At 47.9% G+C, this 23,181-nt stretch overlaps 1 protein-coding gene across 1 annotated transcript; it reads right to left on the minus strand.

The window, feature by feature from the left end:
* Window positions 1-958: 958 nt before the first annotated feature.
* LOC120674884 (anthocyanin 3'-O-beta-glucosyltransferase-like) lies at window positions 959-23,079 on the minus strand. The gene is made up of 2 exons (XM_039955986.1): window positions 22,952-23,079; window positions 959-1,703 (listed from the first exon to the last, which is right to left on the minus strand). Exons 1-2 carry the CDS (start codon window positions 23,077-23,079, stop codon window positions 959-961), a joined length of 873 nt encoding a protein of 290 aa, XP_039811920.1.
* Between the last annotated feature and the right edge of the window lie 102 nt (window positions 23,080-23,181).

A 23,181-nucleotide genomic window follows, 5' to 3' on the forward strand; every position in this document is an offset into this window, starting at 1 on the left:
CCAAAATTATATAACAAGATAATAACATTTATGATACCAATTAAGTATCATTATATTCTTTGTTAGCTATATTTTCATAGTATATCTATTTGATGTCATAAATCTTTGTGTTTCTCTCTATAATTTTGGTCAAACTTTGAGATGGTTTGACATTCCAAAATTCTTGGAATGACTTATAATTTAGAACGGAGGAAGTAAGATTTTTTTGATGCAATAGAATTAAAATTTAGCTCTGTGGAAAGAAGCCCCACACATTCGTGTACACTGAACCGCAACCTTCCACTTTTCGACACGCTTTTACCAATCAGACATTGACGAGGCCCCTGCGAGCCATCAGCCGCAAATCCAATTCTAGGGTCCCGCGCTACAACGCTTCGTAGCGAAGCCATGCAACACGGTGACTGACAATCACGAAATGAGGTGCCTGCATGCTGCGCCCACCTACGGACCTACCTCACGGGCCAGGTATGCATTTATTTTCTCTTTTCATTTCTATTCCTTTACATTCCATAATAACAAGTGCTACTATTTTTTGGCATATCTTTTTTTCTCCTTTCCAGGTTTTTCCTTTTACCTTCTATTATATATGAAGGTTTCATGACAACTTTTATATATAAATCATACTAAAAAGATTTGTACGTATAAGTTGTGTGATTAAAAGTTGTGTGAGAAATCTTTCGGATAACATTTCCATACAATTTGTACTAAAAAGTTGTCCTCTATAAGTCATTTGAAAAAATAAAGCTGCATGGAATGTGTACGTATCGTAAAATTTATGCTAACAACTTATGCATCAAGTTGTTAGAAAAAAGTTATATATAAAAGTTATGTGTATCATAAAAATTATTATACGAGTTTACCTCATAGAAGGAGTAAAAAGTTTTGCGTAAAATTTTTACAAGTTATGTTTACAAGCTATAATTTTCCAAAAATGGAAAGGTGTGGGGAATTTTTTTTTCTAGAAATGGAAAAACAACCATTGTCGGGGATCGTGCGCTAGCAGCGCTCCTGGCGCGCTCTGATTAGCAAGCCCCGCCATCAGCTCGTCCATCAGCCGCCCGACGTCGTCGTACGAGGACCCATCCTTCTCCACTGCGCAGCTGGCCTTCTCCCCGAGCACCCTGGCCCGCTCTCTTATCGCCTCCGCCTCCTCGCCGTCGCCCATCACCCTCCCGATGGCCTCAGCGACCACCTCGCAGCCGATCACGCGCCGCGCCTCCAGCTTCGACGCGTAGTCCATGGACCCGACGCCGACCCCGACCTTGAGCAGCTCCCTGACCAACTTCTCGTTGTAGAACTGGTCTGCGTACCGCGGCCACGTCACCATCGGCACGCCGGCGCTCACGGCCTCCAGCGTCGAGTTCCACCCGCAGTGGGTCACGAAGCCGCCCACGACGGCGTGGTTCAGGATCAGCATCTGCGGCGCCCAGCCCCGGATGACGAGCCCACGCTCGCCGCGCGCCAGCAGCTCCGTGAACCCGTCGGGCATCCACTCCGACTCCTCGGTGTCCGCGCCGCCGACAACCCAGATGAAGTTCTTGCCGGAGAGGTCGAGGCCGCGCGTGAGCTCGCGCAGCTCGGGCGGCGAGAAACGGGACTGCGTGCCGAAGGACACGTACGCCACCAACCCGGCCGGCTTCGTGTCGAGCCACCGCAGGCAGCCGTCCGCGTGTCGGCGCCCCTCGTGTTGGAAAAATAGACAACTGTAAGTTTAAATTCCGAACTAGATTTATCATGACGAGAATTAAACCTAGCATGCATGACTCTAACATACTAGACAGTACGTATATCATAAACATGATCTTAGAAAACATGATTATGAAACAGATCTGATCACAAAATACGTACTGTGCAGGAGCCGCCGGGAAGACGAAAGGCGCAGACGAGACGAAAACGGTCATTCAAACGGAGCGCAGCAACCGGCGTTGCAGACGACGGTACACCGCAGCTCCTGACTTGGACGGAGGACGAGCCGTGGCGAAGAAGATGAGCAGTCGCGCTTAGCGCTTCCCAAAAATCTTATTCGCCCTCTCCCGGTGCAAGATCACAAGAGCGAACGGTTCCGGAGACCTGCTCTCCCGTTCGCCGGTGCACGCCGGCGCTCGGGATGGAGAAAACTATGGTGGCAGCGCAACAATGAGAGGAGGCAAAACCCTAACTCAGATTAGATCTTCTTATGAATTCCCAAACCTTGGGGACTCCACGTATAGCGATCTATGGTGCACTTTTTCCATGAGGGAGGTGGTCCGTATTTAAAGGGAGAAAAAACCCCTACACCCTCATCTATTAGCAATACGTGACTAATAGATGGTGTGCCTCCTCTTAGCCCTAATGGGCCTTTAAGATTTATTAGGATTATTTATATGGGCCTAGCCCATAAATTTAACAATCCCCCACCAGATCTCAAATACCCATTTATAGATTTTGCCTGTTTCTCACTACTGTTTGATATACCAGTGTTTTAGTGAGGAATGTTAAGTTGAACTCTCACCTAAAGCTCCAAGCTACACTTATCCACAACTTGAACAATAGACTACGCCTTGAATTGCAAGTTTGGTGCGAACAAATTTCACTCAAAGTCATAACCAGTACATGGCTGCCAGTAGCCTTCTCCGCGGGTGGAGCATATACGTCGTACTCCCTGGTCTCTTCATGAGTTTACTAGAGATCACCCAAATCTCACAGACTGCGACGTTAGACAATCAGACTCATATATGTGTGTTCTTTCAAGAATGCTCTGTAGGACAGCACCTTTGCTCATTAGAGCCAACAGAAACACATTAAGTCAAATAGTCAACCTGCCTTACAGCACCTGAGAGTATTGCATCTTTTCTTAGAGAGGGTTTAACCATTACTCTCCTCAGTTTACCATCAGTTTGTTCTCCCCAAGTCCTAATTCACGGGATCTCCGATCACATAGGTTGGGTTACCACTGTGGCAATTTATACGGGTCTCATACCCATCTCCCTTGATGCACTATCTATCACATTCCGTGATAATCCTTTTGTAAAGGGATCTACGGGTTTTTGTCTATTTGAATATAAGTCACACTTATCACTCCAGAGTTTCTCAACTTCCTGACAGACTTCAGTCGTCTTTTAACATGTCTTGATGACTTTGCATTATCCTTAGCACTGTTCACTTTGATTATCACCGTTTGATTGTCACAGTTCATAAGGATGGCCGGCACTGGTTTCTCAACCACAGGCAAGTCCATCAAGAGCTCACGCAGCCACTCTGCTTCAACAGTGGCTGTGTCCAAAGCAGTAAGTTCTGCTTCCATGGTTGACCGCGTCAAAATGGTCTGTTTGCAAGACCTCCATGATATCGCACCACCTCCAAGGGTAAACACATACCCACTCGTGGCATATAGCTCATCAGCGTCAGATATCCAGTTTGAATCACTATATCCCTCAAGCACAGCAGGGTGCCCAAAATAGTGAATCCCATAACTCATAGTACCTACTAGATAGCGCATAACCCTTTCAAGTGCATGCCAATGATCAGTACCCGGGTTTGACATGAACCTGCTCAATTTGCTCACAGCAAAAGATATGTCGGGTCTCGTTGCGCTAGCTAAGTACATGAGTGAACCAATAATCTGCGAATATCTCAGTGGATCTTTGGCAATTTTTCTGTTCTTTCTCAACATCACACTAGGGTCATAAGGTGTTGGAGAAGATTTGATGTCGATATAGTCAAAACGGCTCAAGACCTTTTCCACATAATGGGATTGTGAAAGAGTAATCCCATTCTCAACCTTAATAAGCTTGATGTTAAGGATAACATCAGCTTCTCCTAGATCATTCATATCAAAGCTCTTTGAAAGAAAGGACTTGACTTCATTGATCACATCAATGTTTGTGCCAAAGATCAGTATGTCGTCCACATACAAGCATAATATCACTCCTCCACCCCCACCATAGCGATAGTACACACATCTACGAGCCTCATTAATGACAAAGCCCGCAGAAGTTAAAGTTCTGTCGAACTTCTCATGCCATTGCTTAGGTGCTTGTTTCAACCCATACAAAGACTTCAAAAGCTTACACACCTTGTTTTCTTGACCTTTCATTACAAATCCATCAGGCTGATCCATGTAGATCTCCTCATCCAACTCTCCATTTAGGAAAGCTGTCTTAACATCCATCTGATGAATGATAAGACCATATGAGGAAGCCAAGGAAATTAATGCTCGAATAGTGGTCAATCTAGCGACAGGTGAATAAGTATCAAAGAAATCTTCACCTTCCTTTTGTGTGTACCCTTGAGCAACAAGCCGAGCCTTGTACTTGTCAATAGTACCGTCAGGCTTAAGCTTCTTCTTGAATATCCACTTACATCCTACTGGCTTGCAACCATAGGGTCGTTCAGTGAGCTCCCATATCCCATTAGAAAGAATTGAGTCCATCTCACTTTGGACTGCTTTTTTCCAATCATCTGCATCTAAAGATGCATATGCCTCTGCAATGGACATGGGAGTCTTGTCCACAAGGTACACAGTGAAATTGTCACCAAAAGATTTTACAATCCTTTGTCTCTTGCTCCTTCTAGGAGCTTCACTGTCATCCTTCTCTAGGACATGCTCATGTTCATCGGATTATTCAGAAGACTCGATAGGTGCTACAAGTTGAGGAGTTATCTCTATCGAAAATCTAGAATTGCTATGCATATCTTTCATAGAAAAAATATTATAAAAAAATGTTGCATCACGAGATTCCATAATAGTATCAACATGCACATCTGCTATCTCAGATTTAACCACTAAGAATCTATAAGCAATGCTCCTCTGAGCATATTCTAGAAAGACACAATCCACTGTCTTAGGTCCCAACTTGTGCTTCTTTGGAATAGGCACATTAACTTTCGCTAAGCACCCCCACGTGCGCAGATAAGAAAGTGATGGTTTTCTCCCATTCCACATCTCATTTAGAGTTTGATCTTGATTCTTGTTTGGAACTTTATTCAAGACATGACACGAAGTCAATATAGCATCCCCCCATCATGCGTTAGAAAGACCAGCTGTGTCTAACATGAAGTTAACCAAATCAGTCACCGTGTGGTTTTTCCTCTCGGCAATCCCGTTTGATTCGGGAGAATAGGGAGACGTCCTCTCATGAATAATTCCATGCTCCTCACAGAATTCATCAAATATTTTGGGAAAATACTTGCCACCACGATCTGACCTTAGACGCTTGATCTTTCTCTCTAGTTGATTCTCAACTTCCGCTTTATAGATTTTAAAGTAGTCTAACGCTTCGCCCTTAGTTCGCAATAAATAAACATAGCAAAATCTAGTCGCGTCGTCAATTAACGTCATGAAGTATCTGTTATCGCCATAAATTAACAGGGTTAATTTATGGGCCGAAATCAAGATGGGCTTAAAGAAAAAGATGAGGAAGGCTTGTAAATCGGCTCCTGCGAGAGCGTCTGGGCCACATTGGCCGTGTATCCTTAGATTTAGTTTGAGATTAGAGATAGAGTCCAATCGGGACAAGATTAGTTTAGATTGTTTCCCAAGTCTCCGGACTATAAATATGTATCCTTCGTTATTCATGAAAGAGAGCGTCATCACGACTCGCAAACAACAACTCTCGGCGCATCGCCACCCCTAACCCTAGGGTTTCATCCAAGTAAGTGCCATGCTGCCCTGATCGCTTCTTGCGATCAGGGCAGTATTGTTCTTGCTTTTACCTTGGTATTACTCGTACTGAAGCATTTTTTATGGCGAGTAATACTAATTATCCTGATGTTCGTAGCATGGCTTTTTGTAGATCTATTATGCCTTATTGCTTATCATCTGCGAATATCATGTTGTCTCTGTGCAGTCACGTTTCAATCTCTTGCTCGTTCTTATCGCATAGAATTAGTCGCACAAGGACAACACCCTGCTTCTTTCATATTTAGTAGATCCGATCTGTTATGGTTTGCTCTTATCTTAAGAGTTGGCATAATATCTGCTAGGTTAGGCCTTGCAAACGGATTGGATGATCCGGTGGCGTAGTAGATGCTTTATCTTAGCCTTGATAGGGATTGTTCCGGGAATCGGCTCTTGCTAGTTCTTAGGCCTCTGTTTTAGGTTGTGGTTCAGTTGTTTGTTACGTTCGCTAGGCCCAATCACGTGTAGGATGTTCCGATCTAGCAGTGAAGCTGTTACCATCGTGGATTAGATCAATTAGATTTGACTGAAGCAGTTTTATAGTGATTTGCTCTACTTATCATATCCGGATACAATCAGATCCCGTCTGACACCGGGACTCGATCGGCTCTTCAAAGCCGATGCAAGAGTCGTCCCGGGGAGCCGACCACGGCTCGGACTTACGTTTACACGTGTCTTTGTATGCAGGAAACTGTTCGGAGCACGTCTGCACCCTCCTGATCGGGTATAGGTCAGGTGGCACGTCCGGTTTTCCACAAAACCTCCGGGCGCGTGACGGAAATTGCGGGCCGTCGACGAGGGAGCAGTGCCTCTAGCGCCCTAGCAACCTCCCGGCTCTTCGTGTTGCCCGTCGTTGCTCGCCGGTGGGTTTCGGACGACAACACATTCTGGCACGCTCGGTGGGACCCTCGGCAACAACATCCACCGCAATGATGACCGGAGCTCAAGATCAAGAACCCGCTCCCAAGCCCGTCACATATGATGAGCATCCTCCTGAACACAAGAAGAAGTACGATGAGATCAAAGCTCTGCTGGAAGCCGATCTCATCGGCTCTTTTGAGAGGACTCGCAACCATGGCATCAAGTGGAAGGGGTTCTCACCAGAAGGCGCTCTGGACAATGTAGATCTGTTTGTACCATCTGAAGAATGCACCAGAGCCCTGCGTCATGAGATGAACTACATGGTGGCCCATGCGCTTCATCGGCACTCTCAGAGCTTGATGAACGAGCTTGAGCGCATGGCGCACCGCGTCATCCAGGAGATAATCAAGAACCAGTATTCTCCATCGGGGCCAACCCTGGGGAGTCACACAGAGGAAGCTGCACTGCATTCTAGGCCGCAACTGCCATTCTCATTTGCAGCTCCCAGACCACAGAGCTCGCCGATCTACGTCGTCCACAAGATCGGCGGTGATCCTGGAGAAGGCCAATTCCTCATCGAGCCACCCAAGGAGATCCCGCACGGCTACACGTGCGCCTACATCCTAGACAGCGTCTGTCCAGCACGCTCGGTGCAGATGGTGAACCCAGGAGCTTCTGGAGCAGACGCAGAGAAACAAGCGTGGCTGGCAAAGTACGCTACTGGGCCGAGTGCTGAGCCATCGGCCCCAGGAGTTCTTAGTGTGGAGCAGGTCAGTGCAATACTGAGAGACCAGTTCGGCATCCTGCCCAAGAGGAAAGCGATCGGCTATTCCAAGCCGTATCCAAGCGACTATGACTTGATCCCACTGCCACCCAAGTATCGGCTTCCTGAGTTCACCAAGTTCAACGGATCAGAAGGAGCCAGCTCCATCGAGCATGTGAGCCGATACTTAACGCAGCTTGGGATGATCTCAGTATCGGATCCATTGAGGGTCCGGTTCTTTGGCCAATCCCTGACAGGCCCAGCTTTTTGATGGTATGCATCACTGGCTCCGGATTCGATCCGGACTTGGAGGCAGCTTGAAGATCAATTCCACACCCAGTACCACTCGGAGGCTGCTGAAGCTAGAATTGCCGACCTCGCCCAGGTCAGGCAAAAGCGAGGAGAGACCGTGTCGGAGTACATACAGCGCTTCAAAGAAATCAAGAACCGATGCTACTCATCGCGCATCACAGAGAAGGAGGCAGTCGATCTGGCTGTCCTGGGACTCGCTAAGCCGATCAAGGATGCGGCTTTCCAGTTGGAGTTCACATCTTTGGCTCACCTGGTGCAGAAGCTTACAGCGTACAAGCATTACCATCCTGAGCTGTACCAGGACAAGTTCAAGCGCCATGTAAACATGGCACAAGCTGAGGAATCTGATGACTCTGGCGAAGAGCAAGAAGTAGCCGTGGCAGAGTGGACCCGGGGGGCAAATCCTGTCCCATGCAAGTGGATCAAGCAGCAGGGGCTTGTGAAGGGCTTCAACTTCGACGTAACCAAAACAGAGCAGATATTCGACCTGCTCCTCAAAGAAAAACAGCTGAAGCTCCCAGAAAATCACAAGCTGCCGACGGCACAAGAGTTGCAGGGAAGGCTATACTGCAAGTGGCACCACTCGTTTACTCATGCCACTGGTGAATGCAAGCAGCTGCGTCACCAGATCCAATCGGCTATCGAGCAAGGCCGATTAATCCTGGCTCAGCACACTATGAAGGTGGACATGAAGCCTTTCCCACAAGCTAACGTGGTGGAACTGTCAGACTTCAGGTCCAAGGGCCAGGACTTGGCATTCCACATCAACATGGTGGGACCTATGCGCCGCCATGACAAGCAGAGGAGAGAGGCCGCTTCTGGCAAGCAGCCGCAGAATGAACACGAGTTGGAACAGCAGCATGTGACTGAAGAGCAAGTACGTCACATCCGCAATCAGCTTCCAGTTTTTAATCGGCTTCTGGAGAAATACCAGTACCAGTACCAGCTACGCTGCCGATACAAATCGGAGGAAGACGAGTACGAGCACCGCTCATGAAGGACATTGGGCAGGCGCCAGGCTATACGCGACCACTGGCATTGCCCGTTCTTCAGGTACTATTGGAATTCCGGCATGAGCCGATTACCTACTATAGATGATTGCTTGGAGTGCAGGCCTCGAGGGCACCAACAGGACAAGACATCGGTGTTCCGGCGTTTGGGGCCCAGAACACGTCAGGACGACCATGTAGGGCGCCCATCCGGAGGTGATTCAGAGCTAGAGGAAGAAGACAGGTACCATCGCCCGCGGTGGTGTCCTGACGGGCTCAATTGGTCGCAGAAGCGTAGATTACAGCACTTGCGCAACCTCGAAGACGCAGAAGCAAAGTATCTTGACGTGCTGAGGAAAGCGCGTCCGGATCTCGCGGAGCAAGTTAGGCGACCGCAGACGAAAGAGAGGCGCCCCCAAGGATGGAGTGGCGCCCCAAGCAGACAAAAGCCGATGAGAAGCCATCGGCTGACGTGAACATGGTGTTCGTGCTCCCATCGGAGTTTCGAGCACCCCAACCGGAGGAATTGGCCATCGCGCAGCTGGATCTCGGCCCACGGCCAATCATTTTCGAGAAGCCCAAGGAGAAGAGCTACAAACACTTGAAGGGGTTATATCTCAAGGGCTTCATTGACGGCAAACCTGTGAACAGGATGTTGGTCGACACCGGTGCCGCAGTTAACCTGATGCCATATTCTGTGCTGCGCCGACTGGGTCGTTCTTCTGCCGATTTGATCAAGACCAATGTGATGCTCAATGACTTTAATGGACAGCCATCAGAGGCGATGGGGGTTCTTAATGTGGAACTGACAGTGGGCCGCAAGACTGTACCGACATCGTTCTTCATCGTTAACAGCAAGAGCACATACACGGTGCTGCTTGGAAGAGACTAGATTCATGCCAACTGTTGTATCCCTTCCACAATGCACCAGCACCTCGTCCAATGGGATGGCGATGAAGTAGAGATGGTCCCTGCAGATGATTCCAGCGAGGTCTCGGTCGCAGATATGAACGCCTGGGATGCGGAAGGACAAGAGCCGATTTCTGGGATCGCCCTGGAAGACTGTGATCGGATTGAGGCGACAAAAAACGGACTGAGGCTGGTCTTATCCACTGGCCTCACAGAATAGATGCACCTTGGCTAGCTACGGGGTGTAAGGAAAATAGAGAGGCCGATCCCGGCGATCGGCCCTGAAAAATAGAAAAATTCTGTTTTTGGTCGGAATTGTTACATCATGTACGCATGATGGCCTCCTGTAGCAGTTGGCTACCTATTGACTATTGGGTTCTGAGAAATAATAGAAGTATAGAAGCGGCCAGCCCGTGCGGTTGGCCAAATAATTTTTCTTGTCATCTCCCTGTGTTTGCTGCTGACATTGTGGATAGTGAAGACTCACTCGCATTCGCGGCCGATTTTTTAGATGACGGCAAACTCGGATACGGATTCACATCAGCTGATGATTTGGAAGAGGTTGACATCGGTCCTGGGGATAAGCCACGGCCGAGATTTATCAGCAGTAAGTTGGATCCAGCTTTGCGAGAGGAGATGATCACACTGCTAAAAGAATACCGAGATTTCTTTGCATGGGACTACATGGAGATGCCTGGATTGGATAGAAGCATAGTCGAGCATCGGCTCCCGCTAAAGAAAGGGTTTCAGCCGTTTCAGCAACGAGCACGTCAGATGAAGGCCGAAGTCCTAGAAGAAGTTAAGAAAGAGGTGGAGAAGATGCTGGATGCTGGGTTCATCAGGCCGTGCCGGTATGCAGAATGGATCTCCAGTGTGGTGCCGGTACAAAAGAAAGATGGCCGATGGCGTGTCTGCGTCGATTTTAGAGATCTCAACAGAGCAACTCCAAAGGATGAATACCCAATGCCTGTTGCAGAGACGTTGATCAACGCCGCTACTGGCCACAAAATGATGAGTTTTATGGATGGCAACGACGGTTACAACCAGATCTTCATGGCCCCAGAGGACGTGAACAAGACTGCGTTCAGAGTACCAGGTGCAGTCGGCTTGTTCGAGTACTTGGTTATGACCTTCGGACTGAAAAATGCCGGTGCAACGTACCAACGTGCTATGAATTACATTTTTCATGATCTCATCGGCAAGCTGGTAGAGATTTATATTGATGACGTTGTGGTCAAGTCCAAGTCAGCTGCAGGGCATTTAGAAGATTTGCGCAAAGTTTTAGAACGGACTCGAAGGTTTGGGCTCAAAATGAACCCAAAGAAGTGCGCCTTCGGTGTATCGGCCGGTCAGTTTCTGGGATTCCTAGTGCATGAAAGGGGAATCGAGATCGGCCTAAAAAGTCAAGAAGCCGTGAAGATGATGAGGCCCCCTACTACAAAGAAGGAGTTACAGAAACTCATCGGTAAAATTAACTTTGTCAGGCGATTTATTTCTAATCTGTCTGGACGCATTGAGCCGTTTATGGGTTTAGTAAAGATCAAATCCGATGATGAGTTTCGCTGGGGAGCAGAATAGCAGCAAGCTTTCGATGAAATCAAAGAATATTTGTCAAAGCCTCCAGTATTGGTTCCTCCTCAGCAAGATAGGCCGTTCTATGTGTACTTATCCGTTGGTGACACTTCCATTGCTTCGGTGCTGGTCCAGAAGCATGACGGCCAAGAGAGGGTGGTTTTTTACCTCAGCAGACGCATGTTAGACGCCGAGACCAGGTATCCTGAAATCGAGAAGCTTTGTCTTTGCTTATACTTTACATGTACAAAGCTTCGCCATATTTTGCTCTCGGCGGAAACAATTGTCATATGCAAATCAGATGTCATAAAACATATGCTGTCGGCCCCTGTCCTTAAAGGCCAGCTCGGAAAATGGATGTTTGCATTATCAGAGTTCGACATCCGATACCAGCCTGCGAAAGCAGTCAAGGGACAAGCACTGGCAGATCTTGTTGCGGATAGGATCAGCATTGATATTGCTGCGTTATTTATTCGTGCTTGGGCTATGTTCTTCGACGGATCGGCTTGTGATGATGGATGCGGTGTGGGAATTCTGTTGGTGTCGCCTCGAGGGGCGACTTATTCCTTCTCCATCAGAATGACTACACCGTGCACCAATAATGTGGTGGAATATGAAGCCATTCGCAAAGGGATGGAGTTGCTTCTCGAAGCCGGTGCAGAAGCGGTGGAAATTTTTGGAGATTCGAAGCTGGTGATTTCTCAGCTCACGGAGGAATATAGGTGTGAGAGCGAGGCTCTTTTCCCAATATGGATGCAGTGCCATGAGTTGATGTCACAATTTAGATACATCAATTTCCACTGGATACGTAGGACTCTGAACAATGAAGCCAATGATTTGGCACAGATGGCTTCTGGGTACAGGGAAGCAGCCGATGGAGTCGACGTGGAGGTTCAGTTTCTTGAACCCGGAGACTGGAGAGCCGATATCTTCAATTACTTGAAGGATTCGGCTCGGGGGGCACCCAGAAGGATAAGACTCAAGGCCATGAAGTATGTTCTGATAGGGGACGATATGTTCTACAGGACCTTGGAAGGACTATTACTTAAATGCCTGGGACCTTCAGAGTCAAATCGGCTCTTGCATGAGGTACATGAAGGAGCCTGCGGTACTCACCAATTGGCTCATAAGATGAAATGGCTGATTAGGCGATCGGGTTATTACTGGCCCACTATGCTTGAAGATTGTTTCAAATATTACAAGGGATGTCAAGCATGTCAGAGGTTTGGCAAAATTCAGATAGTGCCAGCATCAGTGATGAATCCTATCATCAAACCCTGGCCATTCAGAGGATGGGGCATGGACATGATTGGACAGATCAACCCGTCATCTAGCAAGGGTCACCAATGGGTCTTAGCTGCCACGGATTATTTCACAAAGTGGGTAGAGGCAGTGTCCATGAGGTCAGTAGCATCGAGAGATGTGATCAGCTTTGTCAAAGAACACATCATTCATAGATTTGGGATCCCTCAGACCATTACGACCGATGGAGGATTGGTCTTTATATCAGAGGAGTTCAGAAAGTTTGCCGCTGACATGGGAATTAAGCTGATCAGATCATCTCCGTATTATGCCCAAGCTAATGGACAAGCTGAAGCATCCAACCAGAGCCTTATCAAGCTCATAAAGAGAAAGATTGATGAATACCCTAGGCGCTGGCATGAGGTGTTATCAGAAGCTTTGTGGGCATATCGTATTTCGTGTCATGGGTCCACCAAGACGTCGCCGTACCATCTAGTCTACGGCCAGGATGCTGTGCTACCATGGGAAATCACGGCTGGATCAAGGCGTGTTGAGTTTCAGAATGATCTATCCGCTGAACAGTATGCAGCCTTGATGAACAATAATGTGGAGGACCCGACAGAGCTAAGGCTTTGGTCGCTGGAAAAAATCAAAGAGAACAAAGCTAAAGTTGCCCGTGCATACAACAAGAAAGTCAAGCCTAAAGATTTCCGAGTTGGAGATTTGGTTTGGGAGGCGGTATTGCCATTGGGAACTAAAGACAAAAAGTTTGGTAAATGGTCTCCGACTTGGCATGGGCCGTATAAGGTTGATCAGGTTTTGCCTGGGAATGCATACATGCTCGAAGAATTGGACGGCGTCAAGTTTCTTGTTGCTGTCAATGGTCAGCATCTCAAGAAGTATTTCCCGAGCATGTGGGAAGGCGAGTGCCCATGAGGTCATTCATCTGATACCATCGCCGATTGAGCATCTTTTTAGTGTTAATATATTTCCCGAGCATGTGGGAAGGCGAGTAACAAAAAGCCGATGAGATCCATCTGGCTGCACTGTAATAGGCCAACACGTTGAGTTGGCCGCGCGCAAAAAAAAGAAACAAAAAAGGAAAAAAAAGAGAGTCATGAAAGGCCAACACGTTGAGTTGGCCAGTAAAAAAAAAAATCATCATGACAGGCCAACACTTTGAGTTGGCTAGTGAAATATATGAAAAGCGAACAGCCGATGTGTGACCATCGACTTAAGATGTTTTTAAAGGACAGTTACCAATCTCAAGTTAACAGGCGGTACTAATTCTATCTTGAGCCTACTACTGGTTCAGGGATTCTTCTATGGCGTGGATGGCTTCAGTACAGACGGCATCTGCTCGTGCTATAATTGCTTCGTCATCTTTGTCATCGCCTGTGACTATCTGCCGACTCAAGGTGCTGATTTCTGCAAACTCTGCTTGTATCTGCTTGGCTATTGCCTGGGTTTCTTGTTTGGAGTTTGCAATGGAGATTTCCTCGGCCTGGATGAGTTCTTTGGTGGTGCGGACCTTTTCTTCAAGTTCCGCCAGTTCTTTCTTCAGGAGGTCGAGTCGGTTCGTGTTGGCAGACACATCAGCTTTGATATCTAGAGTTGCTTTCTTCTGGTTGAGGGCCTTGCATTTTTTGGTAATGTCAGCTTTCAGAGAAGCTTGAGAGCGACGTGCTTCCATCCTTTGTTGTGCTTTACTGACTTCTATCCGAAAGAATGGGAGGTTGCTGGCTGACCAGAGCTTGATTTGCAATGGCTCCGGGAGTTGGGGTTCTATTTGCTCAAAGATGTTCTTTATGTTGCTGGAGTCATCAACCAGAGCGGTGATTGGAGCAGATAGAAAATCCCTGATGAGTCGAAGCTGATGTGACAAGTTAGCCGATTGCTGCAGAGGTAATGCTTCTGTTCCAGGGACAATCAGACCCATTGATGCCGGGTCGAAGGAAAGTAAACCTGAAATGTCAAAGCTCTATGGACATCTCTGGAGTTAGAACAATATACATTTATATAGTTATCGGCTGGTTTAGAATTGGTTTTATGATGTTACCTGTTCTGAAGTAGAAGTGTTGGTCGGTTCGGGAGCAATCGTCCTATCAGAGCTGGTGTTAAGAGCCTCGACTGTATCAGTTTGTTCTTCGCTTGTATCCATCAGTGCATCGGGAGTTGCAGCTGTCTCATGTTGATTCAGGCCTTCTACGTTGGAGGTTTCTTCAGCTGCATCCTGGAAACAGAATTATAGTCAACCAGAGCATATATGTCTAAAATAAAGAAGAAGGTTTTGAAAGATGAGTTACCTGGTTGGTGTTGAACTCTGATGGACTCGGAGATGATGGTGCTGATTTCTTGATTACTCGCCTTGTGATCATCTTCCTTTTCTTGGTCAAGACTCGGGGGGCAACTACTGCAGAGGCTTGTCTTCGCTTGGAAGCCGACTGAAGTAAGTCTGGCTGAACAGACATTATCACTTTCTTCATTGGTGGTGATCCTTTGCAGAAAAGTACATCAGGAGCAGTTGGAAGAAAGTGAAATGGTTCCCCAGTACTGGTCATGGGTTCTGGACCATCTTGTTGCTGCTAACAGGATGAGCATGTTAAGCCAAGAGAAGGGAGTAGAGGATTTAAAAGGATGGATGCATAAAATCAGTACCTCTTCCTCGAGGATTACATATTCAGGATCAATTTGCTGCAGTTGAGGCCCTAGAGCTTTTCTGAAGACATATGTTGTCCACATCTTCCACCAGGTATCAAAGCCGATTGATGAAGAAGTGAAGGATAGATCGACTGGTATTGGGATGTGGAGGTCGTCGAACATGCTGTAGCATCTCGAGCTAGTAAGACCGTCAGGCAGATCGGCTCTGCTCTCCACCAAGTGGTGAATATGGAAGTGGGGAGGGACCTGTCCTAGGCCAAATTGCCGAGCTGCTATGACTGACTGGTAGGATTCATAGCCTGGCTTGATAATTCTGTTAGAAGTACTGATGCCAACGGGGAGGAAGCCAGGTCGAATCATCAAAGAATACAAATGCCGAGTGCTGTCGTCATCGGTAAAGCTATCTAGTCTGAAGGCAGTTGGGTTCTCAAAGGATTCAGATTCAGTAAATGGGAAGTAGAGAGGGTTGTCCAGTCCTTTGTAGAAGACTCTAAATCAGTTTGCTGCATCTGTTGAATTCAGTTTACTGCCAGGGAGACTGAACAAAGCTTGGCCGTAGCTAGTACATCTAATTGGTTTGCCGCTCTCATCAGGGAAAGAGTTCTTGGTCAGGCCTTGAAAGTTTGGGATATGGTGTTGAAAGTACAATTGTGCCCACAACTGAATAAACCACCAAGGACCTCCAGTTCTCAGTTTCTTGTGGTTGAGCAAGTTAGATGTCATCAGATGGAGATATCTGTATGTTTCTCCAAGAAAAAGTTTGCCTAGGCCGGTGTGATTACCATGGGCCAGGTGATAGGCCAAGGGGAGATAGTTCTTAGTTGGAGCTAAATAAGGACCACAGAAGATGAAGTGTTCTAGCCAAAGATTTAAGAAGGCTGTGTGTTCCTTCTCAGTCACTGGACCTTTTGTTTTCATGTGCTGATTCATGTAATTACCCCAATTTGTGCAGTTGACTTTAGAAGAAAGTTTAAAGGGGACTTCTGTCATTTTGTGAGCAGCAGGATTGGGGGAGCTAATGTCTAGTCCGGTGATCATGACAACATCTAGCAGAGTGGGAGTCATGGGTCCATGACCAAAAAGGAAACAATTCAGAGCATCAGACCAGAAATAGCCGATGGTTTTCAGAAGATTTTCATCTTTGTCAAGGGGTGACAGTGATAAGCTAAGTGCATCGGCTATGTTCAAATCCTGCCATAAGGGCATGTGAGCTTTTGCTACTCTGTTGTACCATGTAATCCAGCTCTCAGGTGGATTAGGCCAGGCTCTTAAGCAGTCGGCCCAGAGGTTCAGATCGATATTTTGACTCACAAAAGGGATCCTATTTGCTTCACAAGAGATCAAATCTATGGGGTTTTCATGGGTTTATGGGCCAAGACAGGAAGATTTTGGATTAGAGGGATGCGGCAGAAGGATGTCTGACACCTGAAGTTCAGAAATTCAAAAGTATGTGTATGGTGTCATATTTCAGAGTTTCAGTTTCAGAAGCTTAGTGAGCTGAAGAAAACTAAAAGATTAGGCCGAATATTACCTTCAGGCCATGGATTGCTGCATCGTCAGAGCTTGTCGTTTGAGCTGTAGAATCTGCCATGGTCAGATCTGCTGACTTAGGGTTTGATTGCTGGAGATTCTGATTCGAATTCCGGCTGATTGGAGAGTTATTGCTCGGATTTGTAGAGCGTGGTTTTTGAATTTTGCTCGGATTCAAGAGTTCGGTTCAGGCTGAAAGTATTACTCTATTCTTCTGCGGGTTGCTTCTAGTTTGAAATCTGTCGGCTCTTGGATATTTATAGAAGCCTGATGCATTGCCATCGGCTTTTTTGGAAGGCAATCGAACACACAAAATGTAAAGGAACTCGATTTCATTAAAAGGAAAGTTCATTACAAGGAAAGCCGATTTTACAAAGGAATCGATCCTTCGGCTTTTTGATTCTACTCCTACGATACTACTACTACTGTTCGTAGGTACCTAGTACCTACGACGCTTGGGGCTTCGGGCTGGCACATCCCTGCTACCATCGTCGTCGCTGCCGTCGTCGTTGTCGTCGTCGCTGCTGAAGGCGCTGCTGCCGCCTTCAGACCCGGAGTCGCTCCAGCCGCCGTCGTCGCCGCTGATCTCCTCTTCACTGTCCTCCTCGGAGGACACGAGGAACTGGAAGGGCTTTCCGCCCATCGGCTCGTCGTCATCGGAGGGGGAGTCGATCTCCTCTTCCGTGGAAGAGTCGACTCCATCCGACGAGGGGTCTTCTTCCTCGTCCTTCTCCGACTCTTCTTGGAACAGGAGTCGAAGGTCTTCTCCTTCAATCATGGGCTCGTCCTCCTCGGAGGCGACCCCGAAATCGAACTCCTCTGCATCCCAGTGCAGAGGAGCCAGCGCCTCATAGGCTGCTGTCGGGTCCTACTCGGGGGTCGGCTCTCGGCTCTCTGGGATAGAGTCGATGGAGGAAGCCGAGAGGGAGGAAGAAGGAGATGGGGAAGATGATGAAGAAGAAGAGTCTCCGAGTGAGTTGGAGCCGGAGGAAGAAGAGATGGCCATGGCTGGTGAAGGATTGGATTTTCTGCGTTATTGGCTTTGGGAGGAAGAAGGAGTTTGCTGTGGAGAAGAGCCGATTCGGGTGAGATTAAATAGTGAAAAGGTGGAAGACGGATCGGCAGTTTTCACATTCCACGAGGAGCCCGTTGCAGAGACGTTGCGTCTTCCTTGGTGGTTGCAATATGATTAATGAACATTAACGGGAAGATGAAGCGACGGATTGGTTTTGGAACTATCATTGCCAAAACCAGGGGGCATGTGTTATCGCCATAAATTAACAAGGTTAATTTATGGGCCGAAATCAAGATGGGCTTAAAGCAAAAGATGAGGAAGGCTTGTAAATCGACTCCTGCGAGAGCGTCTGGGCCACATTGGCCGTGTATCCTTAGATTTAGTTTGAGATTAGAGATAGAGTCCAATCGGGACAAGATTAGTTTAGATTATTTCCCAAGTCTCCGGACTATAAATATGTATCCTTCGTTATTCATGAAAGAGAGCGTCATCACGACTCGCAAACAACAACTCTCGGCGCATCGCCACCCCTAACCCTAGGGTTTCATCCAAGTAAGTGCCATGCTGCCCTGATCGCTTCTTGCGATCAGGGCAGTATTGTTCTTGCTTTTACCTTGGTATTACTCGTACTGAAGCGTTTTTGATGGCGAGTAATACTAATTATCCTGATGTTCGTAGCATGGCTTTTTGTAGATCTATTATGCCTTATTGCTTATCATCTGCGAATATCATGTTGTCTCTGTGAAGTCACGTTTCAATCTCTTGCTCGTTCTTATCGCATAGAATTAGTCGCACAAGGACAACACCCTGCTTCTTTCATATTTAGTAGATCCGATCTGTTATGGTTTGCTCTTATCTTAAGAGTTGGCATAATATCTGCTAGGTTAGGCCTTGCAAACGGATTGGATGATCCGGTGGCGTAGTAGATGCTTTATCTTAGCCTTGATAGGGATTGTTCTGGGAATCGCCTCTTGCTAGTTCTTAGGCCTCTGTTTTAGGTTGTGGTTCAGTTGTTTGTTACGTTCGCTAGGCCCAGTCATGTGTAGGATGTTCTGATCTAGCAGTGAAGCTGTTACCAACGTGGATTAGATCAATTAAATTTGACTGAAGCAGTTTTATAGTGATTTGCTCTACTTATCATATCCGGATACAATCAGATCCCGTCTGACACCGAGACTCGATCGGCTCTTCAAAGCCGATGCAAGAGTCATCCCGGGGAGCCGACCACGGCTCGGACTTACGTTTACACGTGTCTTTGTATGCAGGAAACTGTTCGGAGCACGTCTGCACCCTCCTGATCGGGTATAGGTCAGGTGGCACGCCCGGTTTTCCACAAAACCTCCGGGCGCGTGACGGAAATTGCGGGCCGTCGACGAGGGAGCAGTGCCTCTAGCGCCCTAGCAACCTCCCGGCTCTTCGTGTTGCCCGTCGTTGCTCGCCGGTGGGTTTCGGACGACAACAGTATCTTTTCCCACCTTTTGTCAACACACCATTCATCTCACATAGATCAGAATGTATGAGTTCTAGAGGTGCCAAGTGTCTCTCCTCAGCAGCCTTGTGAGGCTTCCGAGGTTGCTTTGATTGCACACAACTATGACACTTAGAACCTTTGGCAATGGTGAATTTCGGAATTAAACACATGCTGGAAAGCCGAGACATCAAACCAAAATTAACATGACACAAACGTGAATGCCAAACACTCGCATCATCGCTAACGTTGCCACAAATATGGTTCACCGACTTATTACAAAATTCAGCAAGAGAAAAGCGGAACAAGCCTCCGCAATCATAGCCTTTACCAACGAATTGTCCATGTTTCGACATGACAAATTTATTGGACTCTAACACTACCTTAAACCCGTCCTTGCATAGGACTGACTGTAGCAGCACCGTCCAAATTAAACCGGCTTAAATGCACTAACCATCATCTTAATACTAAATCAAGTTACTGTGCACTTAAAACGGTGTAATCTGACAGGTTGTCGGGTAAAATCCCGATTAAACTACTGTACTCCAGGATCACAATTGCACTTAGACCCGTACGAAGACGAGCACAGGTGACACCAGCACACAGAAGTCTTCAATTTAATATACAACACCGGTTTTACATAAAAGGTTTAAATACAAACAACAGAGTTCAAACGCACAGTGGAAGTTTAAAACTGAGTTAGAAAATACAATACGATAACTACGACGACGATACAAGGTGAGCTACACATCTTGCCCACCGATGTGATGCCAACCTGCCCAATCTTCACGGGGAAGACGGGGCCCACTCGACGGTCCAACCCGGAGGAAGCGGCTGTCCAATCCAGAACGCACAGATCTCCTCGAAGTCAGCGGGGACACAACCTGCTTAAAAAGGGTACAACAACAACCCTGAGTATACTAATACTCAGCAAGGCTTACCCGACTTTGGGTATACTTAGCACATTACCTAGACATGCAAGGCTTTTTGGCTCTGGAGTTCTTTTGCTGAAAAGCTGCTAGAAGTGAATCCTTACTTTCAATATTTTAGCTCCATTTAGTATACCAAGTATTAACTAAATTTGCCTAAACATCAAGAGCACACATGGTGGAGCAGATTATTCTTCAGAACAACAGATACAACATTCCATCTCTACCTTTCAATACTTATTCCACTTCTTACTACGATGTGACGCAGTGACCAAGGTTCTCTTAACCGAGAGAGACGGCGAACCGATCCGATTTAACCTTGCAAGGTGGACCTAACTCACACGACACATGTAAGCCCCGTCGGGCCACGCGCGTCAACTGTTTCCACATTACCACGGCATCTGAACTACGCCTGCTAAAACCCAGGTGATGGGCCCCTCGCGGTGAACTCCCGGAGAACCCGGAGGCGGCATCCTATCCAACACCCGCCAACTCCCACGCCCAGCGTAGCATGACGGAATTCAAATCACCGCTGTAAAGTGGTACACAGCTTACCGGTTTCGACTACCTCCTACTTCCGGTATGTGGTTAGTACTGTTCAAACTCGGTCATCAGGGCCAACAACGGTACGGTCCTCAATCGACACAGGCGAAAGGTCATGTTCTCATTTATTCCCTACCATTAATCCAACTCATTTCCGCCCGGTCTCCATTTCTCTTTACTCAACCACTCATTTCATAGCCATAGCTAAGGAATCAAGATCCTAAACTCGCGAGTGACAGTAATCACTCGACTTCTACCGAAATCCTATTTAGCAAAGCATTTCTATCGACACCTGCATACTAGTATAGGCCCACGGTATCTAGGGAAACATGCATACTATGGTTCCATTCAACTCCTAGAACATAAATGCACAATACTCAAATAAACATTGAATACTTTAAATTATGGTTATGCTCCGGGGCTTGCCTTGCAGGTCAGCGGGGTTAACAAAGTCTGCTGGAGCGTGCTCAACGGCGTCCTTCTGAGGCTCTTCTGCTCGTGGCTCCTGGACCGGCTCAGCGATCAGCTCGTGGACAGCTTCGTTCGTGGCGTCTACACGAATAAAATATGACATGCAACAATTAGAACACAGTGCAATGCATGAGCACCTAATGCTATGAAAAGATTAACTCAACTTAGCCTTAAGTGTTTCCTTCAAAAACAACAATATTAAACTTGCTTAGGGTAGCACGGAGTGAGACAGAAACTAGCTTTGATGAAGTTCCACATGCAAGAAACGAATAACAAACAACACTTAAAAAGAAAGAGAGCATGGCTAGGAATAAATTATAAGCCAAACCCTAACCTGCATACATGATCCAGCAACACAAGGTACCAGCTCAACGTGAAAGCAATACGGCATGACACCCAAATTTTCCAATATTTACTGCTACTAACAAAGCATTTAAATAACCCTAGCAAGGTAAAAGGAACATAAATAGATCTACACAAAAGCGCATAGCAACCGGTCATGAAACTTTTACAGTGGGCTACACATGAAATTAGTAAGCCACTGTGAATTTTTCATAATTTTTAGAGGAACAGAACAAGTGGTACAAAGTAAACTACCTTAAACGCAAACTGAATTTTCAACAGGGAAACAGTGACAAAAAGCATGCTTAAGTATTTTTCCTCTGAAGATCATGATTTTAGAAACCTAACAAAATTTGTTTGGCATTTTTCGCATTTTTCTGTGAATTTCTAGGAAATTATGAATCTTCAGCCGGGATAAAGGAAATAAACACAAAAGATTAAAGGGGGGCGCTGACAGCCGAGGCCCACTGGTCAGGGAGCCCGGCCCAGCTCCCAGGCGCACCCCCTCCCCTGCTTTTGCCCGCACAGGGCCAGGCCGCGGCACGGCGGCGGCAGAGGCGGCGCTACCGCCGGCGGAGCCCGGCCGGCGGAGCGGCGCGGCCCGGTCTGGCCAGGGCGGGGCGGTGAGGCAGGCGCAGGGCGGGGCACGCAGAGGCAAGGCGCAGAGGGGAGGGCACGCGCGTGCGCGGCGGCCCACGGCGGCGCGAGGCAGAGCGCTCGGCGGCGGCGGCGTTCTAGCCCGGCCAGGGCCGGTCGGCGGCGGAGGCGGGCGGTGGCGCGGCCAGGGGTTCTAGGCGGCCCTAGGGCGCGCGGAGTCGGCGCACGGAGAGGCGCAGGGAGAGCCGGCGGCGTGCGCGGGCGGCGCGTTCCGCGGCGGCGCGGCGGCGTTTCGACGGCGGCGGCCGCGGATTCCGGCGGGGAAAAGCTCGGGGAGCGAGAGGAGGTTGCTGTGGAGCTCACCGAGGGTTCGTTTTGGGCGGGGAACGGCCGGAGGTGGAAGCTCGGCGTAGAGGGGCGGAGCTCAGGGAAGACAGCAATGGCGGGCGACGGTCTGATCTCGATTTCGGCCGGGTTTGGGCACGGCCGCGCTCGTGGGTGGTCGGAGTGGGTGGACGGCGAGGCTGCGCAGCTCGGGGTGCGACGAATCGAAGTGGGGTGGCGAGGGTTGGCCGGCGGGATGACGAACGACGGCTAGCGCGATGAGCTAGGGTTCGCTCGGTCCGCTCACAGCACGAGGAAGGGGAACAGGGAACTGGAAGCTTCGAGGGCGCGCGCGACGATTAGAGCGGTGCTCGGACAACGAGGATCGTCGGGATGGACGATGCGTGGAGTCGCTCGCCGGCGTTCAGTCGCCGGTATGGGCGCGGGCGTGCACAGTGCCGAGCAGTTGCTCTGTTCACTCGTTTGAAAGATTTTAGCTCGAGTTTGACTAGTTGAAACTCCAATTTCCATATAGAAACTTGAAATTTGGCCAAAATAAAAGTTGTAGAGGAAGAAAAGATCTACAACTTTCGTTTTGGGCGTAAATCGATTTGAGGCTCGGATCAAGGACAAAAACGAGATCGAAAACGGCTAAGTAGATGTTTAACGCGCGGACTCGGTTAACGCTAATGACGGTGATTAGCCTTAACTAGCGATCAAGCACAATGTTAGTGCCAAAATTAACACCGGGGTGTTACACTGACCCGCTGACCAGATTCTTGTTGATAGTGGGCACATGCTGCACGTTCCTCAGCTGCACGATCTTCCCCGAAGTAAATTTCAGATCTACCGTGCCAACACCATGAACAGAAGCATGTGAACCGTTCCCCATCAGCACGGAGAAGTCCTAGACGATCTGGTAAGAAGAAAACATAGAGATGTCAGCACACACATGAACATTAACACCCGTATCAAACCACCAACTTGTGGATTG

The sequence above is a fragment of the Panicum virgatum genome, chromosome 5N (assembly GCF_016808335.1).
Source record: "Panicum virgatum strain AP13 chromosome 5N, P.virgatum_v5, whole genome shotgun sequence".
In the NCBI taxonomy this organism is placed as follows: domain Eukaryota; kingdom Viridiplantae; phylum Streptophyta; class Magnoliopsida; order Poales; family Poaceae; genus Panicum; species Panicum virgatum.

Coding starts and splice junctions, on each gene's coding strand:
- LOC120674884 (XM_039955986.1), bottom strand. CDS start 23,079: ATGGGGAACGGTTCACATGCTTCTGTTCATGGTGTTGGCACGGTAGAT. Junction 1,704..22,951: donor AACAAGAATCTGGTCAGCGG/GTCAGTGTAACA, acceptor TTAAACTTACAG/TTGTCTATTTTTCCAACACG.